Source organism: Leptinotarsa decemlineata, unplaced genomic scaffold (assembly GCF_025532065.1).
Source record: "Leptinotarsa decemlineata unplaced genomic scaffold, Ldec_3_MD MMD2_tig00000035_RagTag_RagTag, whole genome shotgun sequence".
NCBI classification, from domain to species: Eukaryota; Metazoa; Arthropoda; class Insecta; order Coleoptera; family Chrysomelidae; genus Leptinotarsa; species Leptinotarsa decemlineata.
This window is the reverse complement of record NW_027412540.1, coordinates 13,064,956-13,089,665: the sequence shown is the minus strand read 5'-3', so window position 1 is coordinate 13,089,665 and position 24,710 is coordinate 13,064,956. Positions and strand designations below refer to the sequence as shown.

Here is a 24,710-nt window from a genome sequence, read left to right as displayed (position 1 = left end):
TATTGATACTACTCGAGCCTGGAATAGTATCTCTAATAATAATAATAAATGATCTCGACCTATATCCGTTAAAATAACATAGCCCTAGAAGAGCTTTATTACCATCTTCTGCACTTCTATGATATTGACAAAACACTGGTGTTGTCTATGACCAAGAAAATATTGAATCCGTTGTGAGGGTGACAAGTACCGAATTTCTCTAGAATTATTCATTTTTAATCCTCAGGCTGATGCAAGGCAATACATTCAATGTAATTCTCGACCATCAAAGTAAGACCAAATTAATTGTAGAGTTTCAGCTCCGAGTGAGGCGAATATCATCCGAAAAAACGAAAAGAAACTCATCAAATTTCTCTTTGATCTCTGCAGATTCTACCAAGACCACTCTGTTGAAATGTTTATTCTGATTATTGGAGTCTTTGATGGAATGATGCCCTTCCTTTACTTAAATCTCAAGATCATGCCGGCTTGCCACACTAAGGCAGAAATCTTAGTTGGACAAACGCAGGAAGTCCTTCGAAGCTCATTATGCCTACTCAGGGCACATGTTTCTCAGACCCAATGATCACTTACTTCATGATGTGGGAGGTGGCCTTTGATTAATAGTCCATCGCCAACTTTAATGTTTTGCTAGCGGAATCCATAAAAAAACATTTTATTGAGTCAGACTATATCATAATTTTAGGCTCCTCTTGCCCTCTAACAACGATTTTCTATGTGTTGTTTTTTTAACCAGTGGGTTCTGCTGTCTTTACCGTTGAGTCAGCAGAGCCAAATCTATACCATTTTTTGAAAATTTTGATCTCACATTAACTTAAGACGCCTTCATCAAGCTATTGAATAATTTTTTGCTCCTCGGTTGAATTAAATATTTGGGTGACTACCTCAGCACACGTGTTAGAAGCAGAACAATTTTTCTGGAATAATTCTTTCAGTATGGTGAAGTTTTGGGCTCCTATTTCTGTGTTTTTTTTTGTTCAATCTGAGGGTTCTGCTAACTTCATTGTCAAATTGGCAGAACCAAATCGAAATTTCTCACTTTCTGGCAAATTTGAAAATGCAATAATTTACAACTTTTTGTTTTGATTTGAATTTGTGGGTGACGGAAATGTATCAAAACAAGGGTACATATTTTTCCAAATGTCACATGCATAAAAGAATATCGGAGTGAATTTATTTCAGATTTTGCCTTCTATATCTATATTTCTATCACTACCATACTGGAGAAATATTTTCGAAAATTATTTCCGTTTCTATTGTGTGTATCTGTTCTAGTCACCCACTAATTCAATTCAAACATGTAGCAAAACATTGTTTAATAGTGTAATGAAGGAGAGTAAAATGAGTGTAAAAGATTTTGATTTGGTTCTACCAGCTACGGTGTAGCTGGTAGTATCGTCTAAATTAAAAAAAAAAACAACACTTGGAGAGTAGTCGGCTATGGATGGTAATGGGAGCCCAAAATGACCGTAAAATTCTCAATAGCTTTCTATCTTTTCCACATTTGAAGAACATTTTCAAACAATTGTTTCCTTATCTACCGTGTGTCTGAATCATCCAAATATTCAACAACAGATTGTTCAATAACTTAACGAGGCAGCGTACAATTATTGAAAGATCAAAATTTCCAAAAGGTGAGATTTCGTTTTGGTTCTGTCAGTTCAAGAGTAAAGCTAGCAGAATTCACTGATTCAAAAAAAAAACAAATGGAAAATGGGCGATAGGAGGTCATAGGCTTCTCGATGAACTGAATGAGATCAAACAAATTTATAGTCGGTAAGAAGTTGAGAACATCGGTCGTGAGATAGCAGGTTACTATTAATATCATGTTATGGTCATGTTAACGGAAAAACAGATCACTGGCAACCAAAATGAAATCACTTGAAGGAACTAGCTTAGCCACGCTATCTTCGAGTTCGTTTAAACACTGAATTTATCAGCCAAAGGGGCCGATATATTTCAAATACGAGAGTTTTAAATCTGTGGATTGTTGAGATCCACAACTATTCAAGATGGGAACTTATTTGACTAAAGATTGTTTTAAATTTGATAGAGTAATTGACGTAAAAGGCAATGCCACACCATCTGCCAGTTCTGTCAGAATGATGATTTGTTCTAACAATCGATTATTTTTTTTCTTGGCTTTATTCGCAATTGAAAATATATTCAATATACTCTAATAGAATTTTTTTCCTTAAAAAACTTGTATGAACCCGAGTTCGCTTACCCAGCATCACCCAGAGATAGAGTTACATCCGCTGTTACAAATGCGACTACATGCTGTTGACAAAAGTTCATAACTTATGACTTGAAACACACACACACACACACACACCCAAGAAAACAATCAACTGTCTAAACAGGTACATTTGTTAGGATTTATTAAATTTAACAGTAGTGTCTTTCCATGGAATCTCGTCAAACAGTGACCCAATAAAACAAAAACTTTCTATCAGTTAAACTTTTATTTAAATTTTCATCATGGATTTTCCATACACATCCAATTTACAAATGGAACAAATAACATAATAATAACGAAAAGAAAGATATTTGAAATTACAACTAGAATATTAATACTGTATTACATACAAGAAATGCACTTGTTGGAAACTTACAGAAGAGTATATTAAATAATCATATTATTATCATTTAGAGAGTTTTCGATGCGAGGGCCATGTAACCTAATGAATGTTTCAACTATCATACTAATCATGACCAAAACAGTGCTTTTTTAGGATCACATTTTGTTTTCAAGACAGTTCTGGTCGAGACCTATGAATACAAGGTACTTTGAGATTGTGAAACTGTTCCAAAAGAGGAATAGTTCCATATACTGTAAATAAAAAATATTAAATATTATGTAAAATCGTCAATCGTTACGATGCAATGGCGCGATATGATAACATTATAGAATAATGAAATAACTTTCTTGTGCATTACAAATATTTGCACTAGGTCCGATTTGTGAGAATCGCTCTTCAACTCTTATTTCATAAAAAAAACAAAAACACGACACAAAAGGTGAATTTGAGGTTCCAACTTGGGCCGGGTATTGCGACCTGGTATAAAAAAAATATATATAGTTATTTCAGTCTTAATGGAAAATATCACATTCCTATCAATGTTAAATACATTGCATTTTTCAAACAACGCACCTTGGAGCTTCTCCCGATTCGGAAAAGTTAATTATATTATTCTCTTGCTACCTTTACTCGTTAAATATCACAGATGGACGTGAGCTCTTCAGCACCACGCTATAAACGACGAACGAGTTAAATACTTAATACTACACATATGTACACGACACTAGCAGTCATGTCAAGATCGCAATTTACAAATAAAAAATTTGGTGTGAGCCACTATCACACGACACATACTCATAAAAACGTGAACGCTCACGCCGGTTGATCTCTGTACAGTCAAACATCCATACTTCCAAAGCTATAACTTGCCAAATGCTACAGTTTTCAATATTCGAACATAAAAACAAAATATAATATTCAACAAAATAAAACTACATTTTTTATCAAAGGATGAACAACTGTAGAAACTTCAGAAATTTTGGTTCCATACATTATTCACACTTGACCTAGATTTTTCTGGTTGCAATTTTTGAATCTCATAATGGCACAGTTGTGACGAAACGAAGGTTGTACTCAACAATACCATATTTTTTCTGTTTATCGAATACCTGAATTTCGAAAGTTGCTACAGTTTTCATCCAATAAATTTGTCATATTACAAACCTTTGGTATAGAAATATAAACTTTTGACTGCTTTGAACAATATTTTCATTTTATATCAACTATATTCAGTATGATACATTTCAGATTGCATCTTATGCACAAAATACTATAACAAAACAAAGCCCAAACTCCCCTTCTATATGTTTCGTGCATTTCAACAGCATACAGATAGTTACTAAATGCTAACAACTCACACATAGTATATACTAGAGTGCTGATTTCACCAACACCAGTTGAGAAAACTTTCCAAATTCTTACTAGAAAATAAATAAATGATATATGATTTGAATAAATATGAAATAACCAGTACATTTAATATCACATTACTAATAATGAAAATAAATTTCAATATTTATTTCACGAAAATATATTTTCATGACTCCCCAAAATAAGTATAATGATAACTTTTGTTATTTATCAATACAAAAGAACTAACTGATGCAAATTACCCTATCTCAAACACATTCATCTTGTTTTTCACAAATGGTACTGGAGATGGTGAAACCTAGCCTAAAAGATAAACATCAGCTGCTGGACGGTTCAACATTACGTTGAGGAGTCGTTAACGTTGCCGCAGCAGCAAACTAACACCAAATTTATAATAGAATTAGATTAGAAAGCAGTGGTGCCACCACCTTAAAGGAATCCAACCAACACGTCAGTTTTACAAAATACAGTGAACACAGCCAAGATGATGTAAAATAAATAACAAATTAAATCATTGGGATTGCGTTAATTTCTTTCCTGCACAGTTTTTTTGCACAATCTACCTTAAAGCACATCGAAAGGTTTCCAAAAAACCAGCTCATTTAGAATACTCACAAAATTTCAAAATGACCTCGTTAACTCAGTCAAATATGTACAAAAAATACCCTGCAACAGTAATATTCGATAACTAATATTCAAATTTTATTCTGTTCAATTTTCCGACATGCCAGCATCCTTTTCCATAATGCAAGAAAAATTGATTTTTTACTGCTGGACTGCAGCAGTAGGAGGCTGGGTATATTGATAAGTATACTGAACGGCTCCAGGATATTGATTGTAGGGTGTCGCCTGCCCTTGACCCATCGATTGGTATGCACAGGGGTTAGTTGCATTAGGAAGACCCCTGTTCTGGAAGAATTTGTGATTGATGATTGATTGAATTCCATCGGTGGCTGGAGACTGCATCATGTAGTGAGGAGGAAGTGTGTACATGTTGGGATTGGTAGGGGCAGCACCCTGGTAGTTTTGACGCTGGTTGTAGCGTTGATTATTATAGGTTCGTGAATTGCCTGAAATGAGAAATTACTATAGTCCATATTCGACAGGTCTGGAGTCATAAATCACTCGAAATGAATAATTCCATACAACAATGAATATGTTGCATTGTTGTGCCATTTTTTTGTTATTCTTGTCCAATTATTTCAGTATTGTATTCAAATAAATAATAAAGATAAAAGATATCATCCCCCGATACATATTATTTCTTTCTCTGACAACCCTAAATAGTAGTAGCAGTAATAGTAGTTTATTCAACCATCATATTTATGTAGTTTATTGATTTATGGCAAATCACAAATAGAAAATACATGGATATGGTTGTAAACCAACCAACCTGAAAGGGTTTGGTTAATGAGTACATATCAACACTCTAATATAACAGCATTATAACGCCTGACAGTTTTAATTTCCAAGTTCAATTTCGTACTTGAACTGAATATTTAAATACCGAAAAATTATTGAAACAACTTATTTCAAATCATAATAAAACATCAATGAATAAAAATGACAGTGTAACGGTAGCCAATTTTGTGGAAACTTGTGCTACGATGCTAGGTATTTCGAAAAGAAGGTTTAAAAAATAATGAAACATTGGATATTGATTTGAAATGAGGTTCAAGGCACAAGATACATGACTTTTTTAATAAAGTGGACATAATTTATGCAGTTGTACAAGATCCAATGAGCTGAAGCACAGTTTGGAAAATATAGAAATCAAGTAGGTTCTTAATGGAAGAAATAAAGCAGATAAATTAAAAACTTACCATAACCTCTATTAGAGGCACCACCCTGCATCTGTTGTTGCTGGTACATATTGGGAGGACTGTATGACTGCTGATATCCTTGCCCATTTTGGAACTGATTATTCTGATATTGAAACCCATTATAATTATTTCTTGGATTCCTTTGCATACCATCATTTCTCAAACCATTACTATTATTGGGATTGTTATTTGGTCTAAATTCTCCTGAATTATTGAAAACTTTCGTGTTGGTCCAAGTTTTGACTTTTCCTCCTGAGTTCTGACTGCTGGGAGACGAGTTGTCTTTGCTGCGATTATTGTGCCAGCGATTGCGGCCATTTTGCGGGTTTCTCGCGTTTTGGGCTAGTTCCATAAGTTGAGGTGATACATTTTGACCAGCTTCCTCTAAAACTGCTATTAAATCTTTGGCTTGGCGTTGGTTGTTGGGTGTGAAGAAAGCATAAGCAGTTCCTGCTTGCTGACATCTGCCCGTTCTGCCAATACGGTGGACATAGTCTTCACTAGAATTGGGGTAATCAAAATTGATGACGGATTTGACATCTTCAACATCCAGGCCCCTGGCTGCGACATCGGTCGCCACTAGTATGGAGAATTTTCCAGTTCTAAACTCACCTAGGACGTAGTCACGTTCTGGTTGGGATTTATCCCCATGTATAGAAATTGCTGCAAATCCTTCTCGTTTTATCACCTTGGTGATATCGTCAACTTTTTTCTTAGTTTCCACAAATACTATTATTTTATTCTGTCTATCAGAGCAAATTTCTTTCAGTAACTTGATTAGTTTCTCTTCTTTTTCAGATTCATCACATACTTCCACAATTTGTTTTATGTTATGATTAGCAGAAAGTGACAGACCTCCAACATTTACCTTATAGAAAAATTTGCAAGTTAATATTTGAAAAAAAGTGTATTCAAATAGAATATTTACATAATGTACAGGGGCAATATACATCACCATCACATATTGTATTCAAATATATAGATACTTATGAAATACTGTATTTGTTATTGAAAAACAATTCAACCCATTATATTATTAAGTTATCCTATAATGAACTGTGTATGAAAGACTTGAGTATCTGAATGGCAATATACCTTCTGTTAAAATGAGTCCAAGAGCTCTCTAGTGGAGAATGCAAGCCATAATTTGTAGAGCGAAATTGAATATGAAATAGCTGCCTCAAACCTTTTGTAGGGACTTACTTTGAGTTGAAATAAATTCAAATAATTCTGGGCATACAATATCACCAAGTAAAAGTTTGAATATAAAGTCTGGTCGAGCTAGTACACAAGTTTGTTAGGTTTTAGAATGCAATAATGTAATTTGCAAAAGAAACTACTGTCCCAATGGTTGCCTCTTATTGAAAATACGAAAGTGGTACAGGGAAACCCAAGAAAACCTTTGTTCGAAAGCGGTTGACAATGTTTCATGGTGAATTTTACTAGTTCGGACTTCCATTGTCTAATATGATATATAATATAATTTGAATTATCAAGTTACTTCACGACATTTCGATTGTTACTATCCACAATCGTCTTCGGGTGATGATTGAAATATTCCTTCAGGTGATGACTGGACTATTCGTTTGAACGATGATGACTATTTATAAGTTATTCGAATGCTTTCACCTATCCCGTCTTTTCTCTCTCCGCTTCACCTGTTTAGTGGGAGTTTACGGTTTTTTTTTGCTTGAATAAAGGTTTCCATATGTTGGGTATCTCAATTCTAGCTTGGCTGAATGCATCATTGGACAACATTTTTACAGCTTCTTTAAACTTCCTCTTAAACCGGTGTTCCTCCCTGTGGATGACCTCAGCTTGGGAACACTTGATGTTATGTTGGTAAGTCCAAACATGCTTTGATATTTCCGATTTGCTGGTTTCTCCTATCCTCGAAAATGTGGATTTTCAATGGTCTCTTACTTTCACTGATATAGGAGGCTGAAATTTTGTATATAGGTTCCTTTTATGTTGTAGATGTAGATAGGAAGGATTTTTAATATTTCATTTAGGAGGAAAACGGCGCCTTCACAATATAAAGTTACTTTTTCATCATTGTTTTCTCCATAACGGTATATTTTCGGAGGCTGAAATTTTGTATGTAGGTTTGTTTCATATTGCAGATGTGCAATGAGAAAGGATTTTCAAATATTCCAATTAGGGTGCCAGCCGCGGGGAAAAAAGCGTAAACATAAAACAAAATTATCTTTTCATCACTGTTTCTCCATGCCCTCAAATTTCCGGAGGGCGCATTTATATTTGGTATCAGCATTGCACCCACAATGGAAGTTCCAACTAGTAATATTCACCAAAGAAAATCTCCTGCAGCTTGTGAAAAATACACAAAGAAGTCAGCATCTCTGGTTTTATATAAGACTGATTTGAACAAACCGAAACTTTAATTTAGTATTTCTATTTGAGAGCATGTCACTATTCGAAGAGTAGGCAGATTCTCAGATTGCTGACGGTAGAAACCTATCCAAACAGATATGCATGTATATTAAAATACGAACGACAAGTTTTGAAAGTGAAATTTTGTGCTAGCTAGGAATTAACGAAATCTTACCTTCCAAAAAACAATTCCTAGCACAGATCATAAAGTACATACTGAAAAATCTCGACCGACTGAATAAAATGTGAATAATTCAAAATATAATTTATAAGAAACTACAATATTTTAAGATCTGCTTCCGGAACTGCAGAAAATTTGTGCCAAAACCATTATTCATTACAAAATAAAACCATAAAATGTATTTTATGTATGTAAATGTATTAACAATTCCAATGCCAAAAAATAAAACATATAAACCTAAAAATTACGATTCAAATATTTTGAATATAATCAATTCTGATAGCCACGATCATTTCACCAGGAAATGAAATTTGAAAACCATATAAAAAAAAAAAAAATTTGAAAAATAATAATTTGTACTTTACTGGACTTAAAATTTGATAGTCAGCCCACTTACATAAAAAATATCAATCATGTCACTAATGGCAAAGCAGAATTGAAATAAAAAAATATTTTACACCTATTGATTAAATGATTTTACAATGGCATCGATAATACTAATTTCCATTGGGATTTCTACCTGATGTTTAATGTTTATGCACGTAATATTTATTTGCTACTTTGCCTTATTTCCTCTATAAACATGTTTTTTTTTGGATCCATTAATGTTATTTTCTATTGAAAAAGATAAACCTGCAATGAAATGCAAATAATTTTTAAATTATAAGTAAAGTTCCAGTGTGCGGAACATCAGACAGAGCAGTTTCCAATTTAAAGTTGAAATTTATAATTACAATATGAAATTTACTTACTGTGAAATATGAAATGTCCACAGTTTATTGCGAAAACAACTATAAGTGTAGTATGAAAGAATACGAAAATAGAATCTTTTCAATAAACAACATATAAAAGTTGTTAACTATCAAAACAGTCTAAAAATAAAAAAAATTGCCAACGATTCATGTTTGTTCAGCTATTTCTCTTCGATGAAGTGAGGGCAAGCTATTAATTTCTTTTTCTTATTATGAACTTTTTTGAGGTACAGGGCAGGTATATTAGGAAATGTCTGCATCTTGTGCTGATGTGAAAGTTGAAATTGAAATTTGCAGATAAAAATACAAATTCACCAATTAATCTGAAAAATTGAGAGTACTGCTCGTTAATACTATCCTTTTGTCAATAGTAGAGTATCTCTAAAGATCTTAGTATGAAATATCAAACTTACACATACCAGATATTAAAACCTCATTGAGAGTATTTAAGTTCAAGTGAAGCTATTGCTATGTTATTCTGTCTCAGAATCAACCTAACAAGAAATCAAATAATCACCGATTCACAGCATGCAAAAAAAAAACTTCGAAACACCTTCCATAGCAAAACAGTTAAAGTAACTCACATCAACTGTCCCATATTTGTGAACAGATGGGTTAGTTTTTTTAACAAACACTGGTTTGGTTTCTATGAATATTTGCTTGGTATACAAATTTACAAAAAACATTACTTAAACATAAGAAAGCACTGATCAAAAGAAAGTCAGAAGAATAACTGCTTTGAGTTTGTAAGATTATCCACCAATTATTAATGATATCTAATATAACTTTCGACATTCATCCAACTTTTTCCCGTAAAGTTTCATATTCTTCAAATTTAAATAGAGAAATCAAAGTCAAAAGTGAATAACTGAGTCTCTTACCTGGACATAATTTACTAAAAATTCCTCTGCGAGAGCCTGGACTTGTTTGGGCCACGTGGCAGACCACATCAACACCTGTCTATCAGGTCTGATTTGTTGTATTATCTTTCTGATCTGGGGTTCAAATCCCATGTCCAGCATCCTGTCAGCCTCATCCAACACTAGATATGTACACTTTGACAAGTTTGTGGTTCCTTTTTCTAAGAAATCAATAAGCCTACCAGGGGTAGCAATTACAATCTCTACACCTCTTTCCAAATCCCTCGCTTGAGGTCCTTTTGGAGAACCTCCAAAAATACAAGTATTACGGATCATGGTATTTGATCCAAAATCATGTGCAACTTTTTGTATCTGTTGTGCCAGTTCTCTGGTTGGAGCAAGAATTAGTGCGATTGGCCCTTCACCCCTTTGTGCCCTTTGTTGGTGGTTAATGTGGATAGTAGCAGGAATCATGTATGCAAGAGTTTTGCCCGAGCCTGTTTGGGCAATGCCTACCAAATCTCTGCCGGATAATACTACAGGCCAACCTGAAAAATGAAGTGTTGGTTATAGTTGTCATTTGCTTTTGCTGAATGTATAATTGTCATTCTTCAAGTAGAAACTCAGTTGAGACAGAGATAAAATTCGAATAATAATAATAATATTTTATTCACCATTCACGATACATAGTGTATATATGGTAAGTCAATCAATAATCAGAATTAATACTAGGTATAAATTTAAAAATGTTAATATTTATACAAGACGTCACTAAAAAGAAAAAAAAAATAAATAAATTTATACATACATATAAACACATACACAATTGAAATATATAAAAACGTATACAGATCTAGTTCATATTTTATTTTTCAGAAATTATCGCCTAAAAATTCTTGGAAACTATAGTAGCATTTCTCTAATAGCAAGTCTTTAACTTTCTTTTGAAATATGATGTTACTTCCAGTCCGTTTGAGTGATTCTGGTAGTTTATTGTAATATATGATTGCATTGTAATCCGGAGACCTCTCATAGAATGTCGTTCTATAATTAGGAATTTTCAATAAGTTGCCGTGTCTGGTGTTATATTCATGTTTCTCAGAATTACACGAATAATTATCTATATTCTGTTTGGCAAAGATAATACATCGAAACATGTACACAGCAGGCACTGTAAGAATTTTATTTTCTTTAAAGATAGATCGACAACTGTCTTGATAATTCAAGTTAAAAATCAGTCTTACTAAACGCTTTTGGGAAACAAACACTCTCAAGAATTCTCTTGCTCGACCCCATGCCAATATATTCATATTAATATGTGCACATGCCATAGCATAGTAAATGCTTAGCAAGCCTGCTATATTCATAGTTGATTTCATTTGTTTAATAGCGAAATAGGCTTTATTTAGTTTTGAACATACACTTTGTAAAACGTTTAAACACCCCAAAACTCACCTTGTGATTGAATAGCTGTAGGTTCATTGAATCCCTGCTTTATTAAAACTTGCATAATATAATCGGGAAAACTTCCTTCCTCAAAGCAATAATTTGGGTTAGGAATATCTGTTCCCCTGACAATGATATCTTTTACTTCCCTGTAATTATCTATATCATTTTGGGTTCTGTTTTTCATGTTGCTGTGTGGTTCATAAAAGTTTTTCCTGAATGGTTTCAAATCTGCTTCTGTCCAAACTGGTAAGGTAAGCTGAATATCATCTTGAGACTGTTGTTTTTTCTTATAAATTTTGGGACCACCAAAATCCTGAACTGGGGCCATAGCATGCTGTGGGGGACCGCACCAATAATTTGATGGTTTGTTATATTGTTGTTGATCACCTCGGTCAGGTCTTGATCTGAAACTGAATTTCATCACCAATTATTATAATATGAAAATGTATAAATTATGAATTCCACTTTTCATTGATCTACTACAACAGACATAAAACAGTTTTTTTGTTTCACAGAGTAGAGTCATTTAGACTCAAAATCAGGTAAGTAAAAAAAAATGTGAAATCTTCCAAAGGAAGAAAGCAAATAATTTCAAAATGAACTCTACTTTTTGTTTTTTTGTATAAAGATGATAGAAGTAGAAAGGCAAATCCTTTCCCAAAAATTAATCTCTCCAAAAAATATACTCCTTTCAATTCAAATAGATGAGTAACTCTCAACATTTTTTCAGGATAATAAAATATTTGTTTAATCACTTGAAAAAATATACTTTTTTTTGATAGCTGTAAATTTTCTACAGTCTACAAACCCTATAAAAATGCAAAATGTTATATGATGGACTAAACATATATGAAATGAATCATAGTTCAAAGAAACTAATCATTGTTAACGTCGACGGATACCAATGTGAGTTTCAGATTTTTTCAAATTCTTAAGTCTTGAAAATTCACATTACTTTGCTGCATCGGGATTTATGAACCTTCGTAAAAGTCTCTGAACAAATTTCATTTGAACCTTCGTAAAAGTATCTGAACAAATTTCATTTGAAAAAGTTACCATTGGTTGAATTGTTTGGTATTTTGGAATTTTCTGACTTACTTAATACTTATCGTTATATTATGACCAAAATCACACAAAATATTTGTAAATTGTAGCCTATATATTATTCTGATGTATAAGCTGTATGTATGTAAAGTTTTATCTAAGTCTGTTCAGTCATTTAGGCGTAAAAGGTCACAAACATACATACATACATTTATCCATCCTCACAAACTCTTACATTTATAATATTAGTATAGATATAGATATAAAATCATATTTTGAAATTGTTGATTTCTTTATTTCTTTTTCAACAGTTTTTTGTATCATACGTAAACTCCTCAAAACAATTAATGGATCACTTCTTCATGAACTTGTAATTTTTTCAAACACTAAAAAACTTAGGGGTGAAGTTATCCACATCCACAAAGTACACTGAGAAAAAAATATTGAATTATTATTTTTTTTCATTTACCAACTCTTCACACCTACCATTTTTCAATATGATACGCTTATTTACTGAATTAGTAAAAAAAGAACTGTCCTAGTTTATTAAACTGAAATCCGTTTAAAATCTGTTTTTCCGTTAACCAGCTGTCGCACCCCTACGAACGACAACCCTCAGAAGTCGAAACTTGTGCGAGCTAAGGATTAACGAGGTCTTACCTTTTAACGTGTGATTCCTAACACGTGAAGGGGTGAAAAAAGGGTGGAAATATTTAAAAAAATCGTAACATGAAAAATCGACTTTGAACACCTACAAAATTGAGATATGTTTATTTCTAATGATCTATTCGATAAGAAAAACTTCACGTTTTAGTTTTCAAGGCCGTCTGGAGGGGTGAAAATGGGGTGGAAATTTGAAAAAATCTCATCTTCGAAAATAGAATGCTTACACCTAAAAGTTTGAGATATGTTATTACTGATGATCTATTCGACGGAAAAACTTCACGTCATGGAATTCATTTATACTCGTAATTTGAAATAGTTCACTCTGACTGATTTAACATATTAAAAGAAATTGCGTGATCTTGCAAAAGAATAAACAGGGACTGTCAGTGTTGCCACAATCGTACATTTGAATTGAACATGCCTACATCACATTATCACATTATACCTTCCACATCTACGTTGTGGAAGGTATAATGCTATAAAAAATTCTATATAATGAAAAAGGAAGAACAAAATAAGAAATAAATTCAGTGTCCCGGTAGATTGAGTTATCAATATGTCTAATATACTTCACTAGTACCTATTTCGAACTCGCCAGATAGGTAGATTTTTCAAATTTTTTCATATAAACCCATTCCATCAGACGGTCTGGAAAACTATGACGTGAAGTTTTTCTCGTCAAATCGGGTGTCAAGAATAATATCTCTTAATCTTGTAGGCGTATAAACTCAATTTTTTAAAACATGATTCTTTCAAGTTTCCAACCTATTTTGGCACCCTCAGACAGCCTGGAAAACTATATCTTAAAGTTTTTTTTTTGTTGAATAGATCATTAGGAATAACATATCTCAATTTTATAGGTATACACATTTAATTTTCGAAGATAACATTTTTTCAACTTTCCACCCCATTTTCAACCCCCTAAGACGGCCTGAAAAACTATGTCGTGGAGTTTTTCTCGTCAAATCGGGTGTCAGGAATAACATATCTCAATCTTGTAGGTGTACAAACTCAGTTTTTGAATACATGAATTTTTCAACTTTCCAACCCATTTTCACCCCCTCAGACGGCCTGGAAAACTATGACGTAACGTTTTTCTTGTCAAATCGGGTGTCAAGAATAACATATCTCAATTTTGTAGGTGTACAAACTTAATTTTTAAATATATGATTTTTTCAAGTTTCCACTTCATTTTCACCCCCTCAGACGGCCTGGAAAATTATATCGGGAAGTTTTTCTTGTCAAATCGGGTGTCAGGACTAACATATCTCAATCTTGTAGGTGTACAAACTCAATTTTTGAATACATGATTTTTTCAAGTTTCCACCCCATTTTCACCCCCTCAGACGGCCTGGAAAACCATGACGCGAAGTTTTTATCGTCAAATCGGGTATCAGGAATAACATATTTCAATGTTGTAGGTGTACAAACTCAATGTTTAAATGTATGATTTTTTCAAGTTTCCATTCCATTTTCACACGCTCAGACGGCCTGGAAAACTATAACGTTAAGTTTTTTCAGTCGAATAGGTCTTCAAGAATAACATATCTCAACTTAGTAGGTGCACAAAGTCGATTTTTCATGTTAAGAAATTTTTTGATATTTTCACCCCATGTTTACCCCCTCAGACGGTCTGGAAAACTATGACGTAATTTTTTTTCGGTCGAATAGATCATTATGGATAACTTATCTCAAACTTGTATGTGTACACATTCAATTTTCAAAGACACGAATTTTTAAACTTTCCACCCCATTTTCACCCCCTCAGACGGCCTGAAAAACTATAACGTAAAGTTTTTCTTGTCGAATAGATCATTAGGAATAAACATATCTCAATTTTGTAGGTGTTCAAAGTCGATTTTTCATGTTACGATTTTTTAAAATATTTCCACCCTTTTTTCACCCCTTCAGTTTAATAAACTAGGACAGTTCTTTTTTTACTAATTCAGTAAATAAGCGTATCATATTGAAAAATGGTAGGTGTGAAGAGTTGGTAAATGAAAAAAATAATTCGATAACATATGTCAATTTTGTAGGTGTACAAATGATGCACTGTTTGGAACTTTTGGTGAAGTAATGAATATTACTGGAGTTTTTTCTCAACACCAAATCGTTATTTTTAACACCTCGACACGTGTTTCGATCACCAAGTGATCATCTTCAAAGAGGAAGATAAAAACTGTTTTAATCGTTATTTTTAATACCTCGACACGTGTTTCGATCACCAAGTGATCATCTTCAAAGAGGAAGATTAAAACTGTTTTAATCTTCCTCTTTGAAGATGATCACTTAGTGATCGAAACACGTGTCGAGGTGTTAAAAATAACGATTTGGTGTTGGGAAAAAACTTCAGTAATATTCATAGGTTTACAAAGTCGACTTTTCATGTTAAGACATTTTTAGACATTTTCACCCCCTCAGACGGCTTGAAAAACTATGACGTGAAGTTTTTTAGGTCGAATAGATCATCATGTATAACACATCGCAAACTTGTAGGTGTGTACATTCAATTTTCGAAGATACGATTTTTTCAACTTTCCACCCCATTTTCACCCCCTCAGACGGCCTGGAAAACTATGAGGTGAAGTTTTTTTGTCGAATAGATCATCAGGAATAACATATCTCAATTTTGTAGGTGTACAAAGTCGATTGTTCATGTAACGATTTTTTAAAATATTTCCACCCTATTTTCACCCCTTCAGACAGTTTAATAAACTAGAACGGTTCTTTTTTTTCACTAAATCAGTAAATAAGCGTATCATTGTGAAAAATGGTAGGTGTGCAGTGCCGGTAAATGAAAAAATAATAATGCCATATTTTTTTTCTCAGTGTACTTTGTGGATGTGGATAACTTCACACCCGTAAAAACTTATATTATATTGAAAGACACGTGGCTACCAAATCCATGCTAAATTATTGAATAACTTTTTGTTGTATATTGGGTATACGTGAGAAAATTAAAGAACTACCAAAATCAAAATGAAACTTCTAGAAAGTACACAAACAAATAGTTCAAATTCATATTCGAAGCATTCTCCCCTCCCAACATTCCTCGGTAGTAAGATCTGGCAGAAAACAACTATTTTTCTGGTAAAAACTAAGACCGAAATTTGATTATATCCTACAGATATTTGTGCAAATTTCCACAAATCCAATGTCGTGGTATTAGCTAGAGAAAAAGATATTCCAACAGGCATTTGGCAGATCCTAGTATGTAGGAATGTTGGGAGAGATTTTAAATTTTGAAAGATTTGTAGCTAGTCATATGAGAAATTTAGAAATGAAAAAATGAAATATACGAAATGCGGTATTGCCACATTATTTAAATTATTCTTACAAAGCAAGTGTACAAAAAACGTAAGTATTTCCAGAGAAATGTGTTTTGGGAATCTTTTTTATTTCGAATGAGTTACGACAAATATTAACATTTGAGTTCTATTAGGAATTTCATAAAGGCGGCTGTGCTAACTTGATATCAAGTTAGCAGAATATTTTGCTTTCACGACAAATTCTCAACAATTATTTGACAATCAATAAAATCTATTTCAATAATTTTACAAGTGGTCCAATATGGCAGACCACACAAAATGGGAGACTAGTTATTCTTTATGCATTCCCAATATATCAAAAGAAGGGCTTTGCTGAGAAGAATATGAAAAATAACATAACCTCACTTTAAATCCAATAATTGACGGACCACTCAAGATGGCAGAGTAGTTGTTTATGCAAATATCATGGATATTAAATGAAAGGGTTACTGCAAAAAATATGAGAATATGAAAAATAAAATAACGTCACACTATATCCAACATGGCGTGACGGTTTAGGTTTAGACGATAGACTAGTTTTTTAATGCACCCAATATAAATCTAGTATAGCGGACTAGTTATTTTTATACACTTCCACGACATTGGTATCAAATGAAACGGTTTGCTGAAAAGGATATGAGAAATAAAATGACGTCACTCAAAACTTAATATGGCCTGCTCCCAAAGAAGGTGGATTATTTTTATGCACTATCATGAAAAATAGCGAAAAACAATATTGTTGACATATCAATTTTAAGACATAAGAAACTCGGCAAAGGTTCGGGATAGTTAAATGAAATTAACAGATTAAGGAAAATGAAAAATAAATTAAAGTTGAATAGAAATCATATCGTACCCATCTCTTTGTTATCAAATTTATATAATAGAAAAACTTGTTTTTGTGTAATATTGCTGGATTTGATTTGAGGTTTATTTTTTTTTAGAGCATGTTAATACAAGCTTGTGTGAGAAAGTTTTTCCTACTGACAATTTATACAATTCAAAGACAAATATCAAGAGAAATGAGTATTCCTGGCTTATTACCATTGTTAAACTATTTTTTGGCATTCAGGTCTATCCAATATTGTGGAGGTCAAGATACCTCTCAAAAATCTATGATTCCTTGAGTAGAAATGAGTATCAGCCTTATGCGATTAGATGTACTATCTTCATATTATATGAAATGAATAAAGTGAATATAGACCAATCTTAGATCGAGACACATCCGATTAAGGTATATTCTAAATTCTGTAAATTGACAAGAAAGAATTTCTTGTCTGTACTAACCTAATAATCTTATCAAACATTTAATTTGGCAATATATTGCATGGAATTCAGTAGGTAGCCTTTCCTATGAAAAAAATCGCAACATAAAAGAAGGGAAACTTCATGGTTTTCAGAAGAGTTTAAAAATATGAGAAACAGTTGAAATTCTTCGAAAAATAATCGTTGCCATTTTTCTGAAATTTTAGTTACCAAAATGTCGCAGATGGCTTATATATATATGATATTCGAATGATCAAATCAATTTGCAGTGCCGTCGAGGAGTAAAAATAGTTTTTTAACTAAATTTTTATTTTTGCTGACATCTCAGTTAATGGTGGATGCCTGTTGATTAATTTTCCACCAAAATATAGTAAATAATTCATAGTCGACATAAACAAGATCAAATCAATTTGCAATGCCGTAGTAGTAGCGGAGAGTGGGAAAAAATGAAAAGTCATTTTTTGATTTGCAAATAATTCATAGATAACATATACAATATCTAATCAATTTGTCGGGGATAGCGGTAAAAATAAAAACTAACTTTTTTGACATATTTTTGCTAACATCTCAATAGATAGTGGATACTGGTTGACGATTTTTTTACAAAATATAGCAAATAACTGATAGATGACATAATATAAAGGATTGAATCAATTTGCAGATCCATCGGGGAGAGTGGAAAAAAAGTAAAATTAACACATCTTATGAAGACCAATCTTCAATTTCATTCAAATTGTCATTACTGTAACCTGTAACATAACCTTACCAAATATTATAACTAGAACTTGAAAAAACATTTCACATGTTGGAAATGTATCAAGGTAAACTACCAGTCGTCGCCACTCTACCATTCATTGCCACTTCATCACAAAAACTTAAAAATTAAGGAAACATTTCAAAATGGTATATTATTTGCTGCAATTATTAGTAACCAATAGTATTTGGCAACTATGTACCATTACACAAGCTTCTCGTTAACGCCACTTTTGTTGTAAACCACATGTTATGGACAGTGTAAAATTCCAATGTGTTTTCTCGTTTTTACTGTGAAAATTTTAAGGTAAGCACATTTTTGATTTCTTGTACAAATTTATAACAACCAATTTTTTTACACTTTATTGTTACTTATTTTGGGTACCTTAGAGTATAAATATTTTGTATTTTAATTATTTTAGGGTTATGTTTTCCTTAAAAAATAAGCCTGGCAATAACTGGTATCACAAAATATTATAACAACCAATTATTGCCACTGGTGGCCATCATTGGTTTGCAAGTGGCAATAATTGGTCATATTTAGCAAACAATTTTTTTAATTCCAGAAATGGCGCCCAAACGGGACTATACGACAGAACAAATGTCCAAAGCACTAGCCGAAGTTAAAAAGGGGATTCCTGCAGCCGTTGCAGCCAAAAAACGAAGTACCTTGAGGCATAAAAGAGATGGGAAGTCGCCACTGGTTTGTCCCATGGGACCTTCAACAATCCTTACGAAAGAAGAGGAGTTCACTCTTGTAGACTGGATCATAAAGTTGTCTGAAAGGCATTTTCCTGTGTCAAAGGAGCAACTTTTAGATACCGTTCAAAAAAATCACAAATTCTACAACAAGGGCTAAAACATTCATGAAGAACCGCCCCAGTGACAAATGGTTTCGCCTTTTTTAAATAGACATCCCGAAATCTCCCAAAGAGTATCACAAAATTTAACTCCAAGTCGAGAGAGTGTTGACTGAAAATCAAATTCAAAATTGGTTTACTGAGATTAAAGAATACCTAGAGTCGAAACATTTGTTTGATATCACAAGAAATCCAAACAGAATTTTCAACGCTGATGAAAGCGCGTTCTATTTATCTCCAAAAGAGGGTAAGGTTTTGGCCACAAAAGGAAAAATGTTTACCGTTCTGCTGGAGACGAGAAAGAAAATGTAACGGTATTGCTTACAGCCAATGCTGCTGGAAAAATTGCTCCGCCAATTATTGTTTTGGCATATGAAAGAATTCCAGCGGCTATATCTCAGTGTTCCAACAGGTTGGGGCTTAGGAACTTCCAGTCTTGTTTTTCGTGGATGGGCACGTTTCTCTTCTAACCATGCATGCGTCTAACTTTTGTGCCCAAAATGGAATTGAATTGATAGCCTCATATCCAAATTCCACGCATTTACTCAAGCCAATGGATGTATCTGTTTTCAGGCCCTTAAAACTGGCATTCAGAAATGAAGTACAGAAGTGGCGTATGGATAACTATGGCAATAAACTTCAGAAGTGTAATTTTGCTGTGGTGTTTGAGAAGGCTTTGTCTCATATTACTGAAGAAACTATTCAAAATGGGTTCTAGGCTTCCGGGTTACATCCGTTTAATGTTAAAAATGTCCACTTCAAAAAAAATTGTGCTAAAAACAATACAAATAAAATTGATTCGTCTTCTGTCACATCTAGTGTTACAACAAAATTGACCAATGGAGAGTTTTTCAACCAAGAAGCAATTTACTGTAATATGTAAACAGAAAAAGTTAATTCAGGATAAATACTCGTTAGTCATAAAAAAAAAATAGTTTCACTTAATAATGATGAAAAAGTTGAAATATGTCAAAAAAAAATAGTTTTTTCAACTCTCCCCGACGGCACTGCGAAATGATTTGGTCTTGTATGTGCTATTTGGTGAAGAATTCATTAACGGACAACCAATATTAATTTAGATGTTACCAAAAGTAAGTCAAAAAATAAATTTTTATGTTTTGCTCTTTCCTCGACGGCAGTGCAAATTGATTTGATCTGATATATGTCACCTATGAATAATTTGGTACATTTTAGTAAAAAATTCATCAATGAGCATCCACTGTTTACGATATATGAAAAAATGTCAATAAATGCTTCAATTTCTTCAAACTTCAGACGGTACTACAAATTGATCATACAAATATCACATATAGGTAATCCCTCATTAAACGTTTCAGCAAAAAACTTCAAAAACATTTTTTTTCAACAAAGTATTTTTTATTCCTTTTTCCTTTAGGGCACCGTTGAAATCTACTCAATCATCATTTCCAACGTTTACAATCAGGTACATACAAAAGCGTGGCTAGGAATTCTGTGAAACTTGACAACCACATATCAGGATTTAGATGGAAGTGATTTTTAAATATCACCCTTACTCCCACAGCAAAAAAAATTATTCGCTCTGGGGAATTCAAAATTGACAAGAGATGCTTGACTATGAAGTGGTTGCATGTACATTTGTACATTAAAAAACTTTGGATTTATAATATACTTTATATATTCTTATTGAAATTGACAGTTTTGCAAGGTAGGTAGGTGTATTGATAAGATGTGAAATGTAAAATTTTTCTGAACTTCTAAAATGATTCTCAAGAAAATATAACTTATATTTGATAAATATGGTTGAAAAAACATTCCTAAGCATTACTTTCATATTTTTTTATGCAACCAATGATTTCATGACCTTCCTAAAAATGGCCGACATCAGCAAATTGAAGAAAATACGCGATACGTGTCACGAATCTACTCGTTCACGAATTCAAAATTTAGTCAGAGAAAATAGAATATATGACTAATAAAAACTCATGTTTGACATAAAAAATTACTTACATAGTATTATTATGGAATACGTTGTTATACTGCATTGTGGCAGTTATGTCTTAGCAGAAGTTCTACAATGGCTTCCCGAGCAGATTATCTGTAATACATAATATTTTTCAGACTACGACAAGGAATTTGGTTACACCTCAAATTATTATGTTTCAATTACAACTCACATAAGAAAAAAATGAAAACAATTATGAAAATATTAATTTTTAGAAGATCATCGAATTCACTTACCCTGCTCCAACCAGACCGGCCAACAAATGATTTTCTACTTGCGCAGATGGTCAGCGCGCAAATTGATCAGACTCCCGTTCCCTTGAACCGTGAGTGAGCTTCGTGCAAATTATGGCGCAGAGCAGACCAAGCCCAGTTCCAATTTGAATGAATCGAATAGATTTCTTCAACTTCAAAAACATTGCTTCAAACATTGCTTTGGCGTTTGATCACTAGATGGCGATACATTCCTATTTCCTTGACGTCAGGAGAACCGCGGGAACAAAAATGATAATTAAAATCAGAGGAGCCAATTTTCAATTGGTTATTTCTTATATTCACCATAGACAGTTTTGAAAGTGTAATTTTAGCATTCAGTAATCTTGCAATTGTAAAAATTAATCAATAGTTTTGTTTGCCAAACATGCGCCAAATTATCTGACTGTTATAAGGAAACAAGTATAGCTGAGGCATCAGTCAATCTAATAATAACACTGATCTTCAAACAAGACTCAACCTCTGAGGAAGCACCAAACTCTTTCGAAGATTCGAAATAGATGAACACTTCAATCTAACAGACCGCTATTATAATATTCATGCAGTCATTGTTCACTGTGGTTTTGGCGTTGAATTTGGTCATTATTACGCCTTGGTCAAAGACGAAACGGACTGGTTTAAGTGATGATAGTCGTGTCACGAAGTGTTCTGGCGATGTATTGAATTTATTGGAGCCTCTGGAGACACCCTACATTTTTTTTATGAGAGAGAGGACATTGGCAAATCAAGATCTTCAGATGATGTGGTGCTGCAAGTTTTTTCGGGTTTCCTGCAGGTGAAAAAGCAAATGCGCCACTGGAACCGGAGCGCCAATTAATTTTTATTGTTGTTTTATAATTTCACAAATAAAGGTTCATTACGTTTTGTTTTGTTAGATTCATGTCAGAACTATAATTATAGACAAATCAACCATGTTCATGTTCTGTTGTAGTTTTTCATATTATCTCTACATAAAGAAAAAATGGTGAAATTGAAAATCGGAAATTTTCGGGTGTCGGAATTTTTCGTATTTTCCCACTTCAGCGCGAAATTCAAATGTTTTGTAATCATTGAACATTCAACTACAATCAAAACACATATCTGAAATTGAATAATTTCTCAAGTAAATCTGCCACAAAAGTGTGAAAAAAAGTGTACAGCCAGTGCCTTCCTTTAAATGTACAAATAAGCTATTTTATCATTACCTATACGAGTAGGTATATCTGCACAAATTACAATAGACATAAGCCCTCATGCTAAATTTTTTGGGGATTATAAGATAACTCTTAAAAATGGACGATTTTCATAATATTGGAGTGAAAAATGAGTCTCAGCCTAATGTTGTCAGTTGAAAGTGGTGCATTTGATAACCTTTGTAAAGTGAAACTCAGTGGTGGGGTAAATGTATGTGTAAAAATAAATTTAAATACTAATTATCACTTGGATCTTTTCTGAACAAACGGCGGACGAAAAATTGGGACAGGTATTTAGGAAAAACTTTAATTTTCTGAAAGAAGACCCCTATATGTAAAGGTCAAATATGGGTGTAACTATTTTGCAGTTCTGTAGGTCAGCAAATTGTTCTCAGTAGACATCGCTCTCATAATCTTGTTAGGAGAGACATTCTTGCAGACATGAATCTCGACCAGGTTAATCATTTTTGACAGAAATATTTTCCAACCCCCACCCAATAGTTTCACAGTTGTCAAAAAGTTGAAAATACGACCAAGAATGAATTATTTTTGTACTTATGAACGTTGGTATTATTTCTGTTTCCCAACACAATCCTCCTCTTTACTTAAAAAATTTACACCTGAAATGTTCCAAATCTGATATGAACGGAATATTTAGGTATCGAAATGGACGTGAATTTAGGGTTTGCAAAACATGTCACAAAATGTGTTCAAAGAAGTTACATGACTTTGAAAATGTTTTATCCTCATCGTCATTTATTATCAATAAGTTTGAAAATAAAATTAACAAAGGAAACCAATTGGTTGACTATGGAAAATACAAGTGTTTTAAACTTGGCTACCCTCTTCCATAAAATATTGATTAACAAATGTCCATCATATTTGTATAACAAAATAAGATTTCGTAGCGATGTACACACTCTAAATTTGAGGTTTGAAGGGTTACTTTCTCCGCCGCCCCATTGAACCACCCTATATCGACGTTCCTTCAGTTATAATATATATAGTTTATTCCACAAAAATATAAAGTTAGTAAAATCTCTTCATTTAAGTGCTGTTACAAAAAATATCTCATCGCTGCTCAATCATAAAGCCATTGATTTCATAGATTTTATACTTCTGAAAAATTTTCAGTAATAAATTTAACATGTTTTCACTCTCTCTCTTCCCCCCTCTCTCTCCTACCTCTTTTTTTTCACTTCTTTTTTCTCTCGTTTAGTTTTCTTTTCTTCAAAGCTAGAACTAAGATCAACAGTACCCTTCCGGTACATGTTGTTTCTAGCCTTATTTGTAGTTTTTTTTTTATAGATTGTATATTTATTGTATTTATATGGAACTACAAATAAATATTATTATTATTATATTATTATATTACAATCAACCTGCATGGTATGATTTCCTTATCCGAAAAATTATTAACTTGGTCGAGATTTATGTCTAGGAAAACCGACCTGCCAAAATTGCTTCCCACCTGCAAAATGTATTTTGAATTTTTGGAGAATTTTGAAAATTTTGGGTGAGGGTTGGAAAATGTTTCTATCAAAAATGAATAATCTGGTCAAGATGCATATCTGGCAGACCCGACCTGCTAGAATTTATGCCCCTGCAAAATGTATTTTCAATTTTTTGAGAATTGTGAAACTTTTGGGTGGGGATTGAAAAATTTTTCTGCCAAAAATGAATAATCTGGTCGAAATTCACATCTGGCAGACCGACCTGCAAGATTTACTTTCAATTTTATGAGAAAAATGAATTTTTTTCATACTCCAAGCGTGGGGGTTGAATTTTTTTGTCGAGAATGATTAACCTGGTCGAGTTTCATGTCTGGGAGACCCGACCTGAAAGAATTTCTGCCGACCTGAAAAATGAATTTTGAATTTTTTGAGAATTGTGAACTTCTTGGGTGGGGGTTGGAAAAGTTTACTGGTATGTAATGGAACTGTGAGGGTATTAAAAACCACTATATTGCATTTTTC

General features: G+C 33.0%; 1 protein-coding gene across 2 annotated transcripts; it reads right to left on the bottom strand.

Annotated features, from left to right (window-relative positions):
• Window positions 1-2,446: 2,446 nt before the first annotated feature.
• LOC111510632 (uncharacterized) lies at window positions 2,447-21,683 on the bottom strand. Of its 2 annotated transcripts, none has more exons than XM_023166561.2 (6): window positions 21,527-21,683; window positions 21,296-21,383; window positions 11,416-11,819; window positions 9,982-10,508; window positions 5,777-6,644; window positions 2,447-5,023 (listed from the first exon to the last, which is right to left on the bottom strand). In XM_023166561.2, the coding sequence occupies exons 2-6, from the start codon at window positions 21,328-21,330 to the stop codon at window positions 4,719-4,721; spliced, it is 2,139 nt and encodes a 712-aa protein (XP_023022329.1). In that variant the 5' UTR covers window positions 21,331-21,383; window positions 21,527-21,683; the 3' UTR covers window positions 2,447-4,718. The 2 variants fall into 2 exon arrangements, with proteins under 2 accessions (XP_023022329.1, XP_023022338.1); XM_023166570.2 differs by having other exon boundaries at window positions 11,416-11,813.
• Window positions 21,684-24,710: the final 3,027 nt, after the last annotated feature.

What these genes read in the sequence shown, in the direction of transcription:
- LOC111510632 (XM_023166561.2), bottom strand. Translation starts at nt 21,330, where the DNA reads ATGCAGTATAACAACGTATTCCATAATAATACTAT. An exon ending in TACAGCTATTCAATCACAAG is followed by an intron (nt 10,509 to 11,415) that starts GTGAGTTTTGGG and finishes TTCATTTTTCAG; the next exon opens with GTTGGCCTGTAGTATTATCC. An exon ending in TTTTAGTAAATTATGTCCAG is followed by an intron (nt 6,645 to 9,981) that starts GTAAGAGACTCA and finishes TTTTTCTATAAG; the next exon opens with GTAAATGTTGGAGGTCTGTC.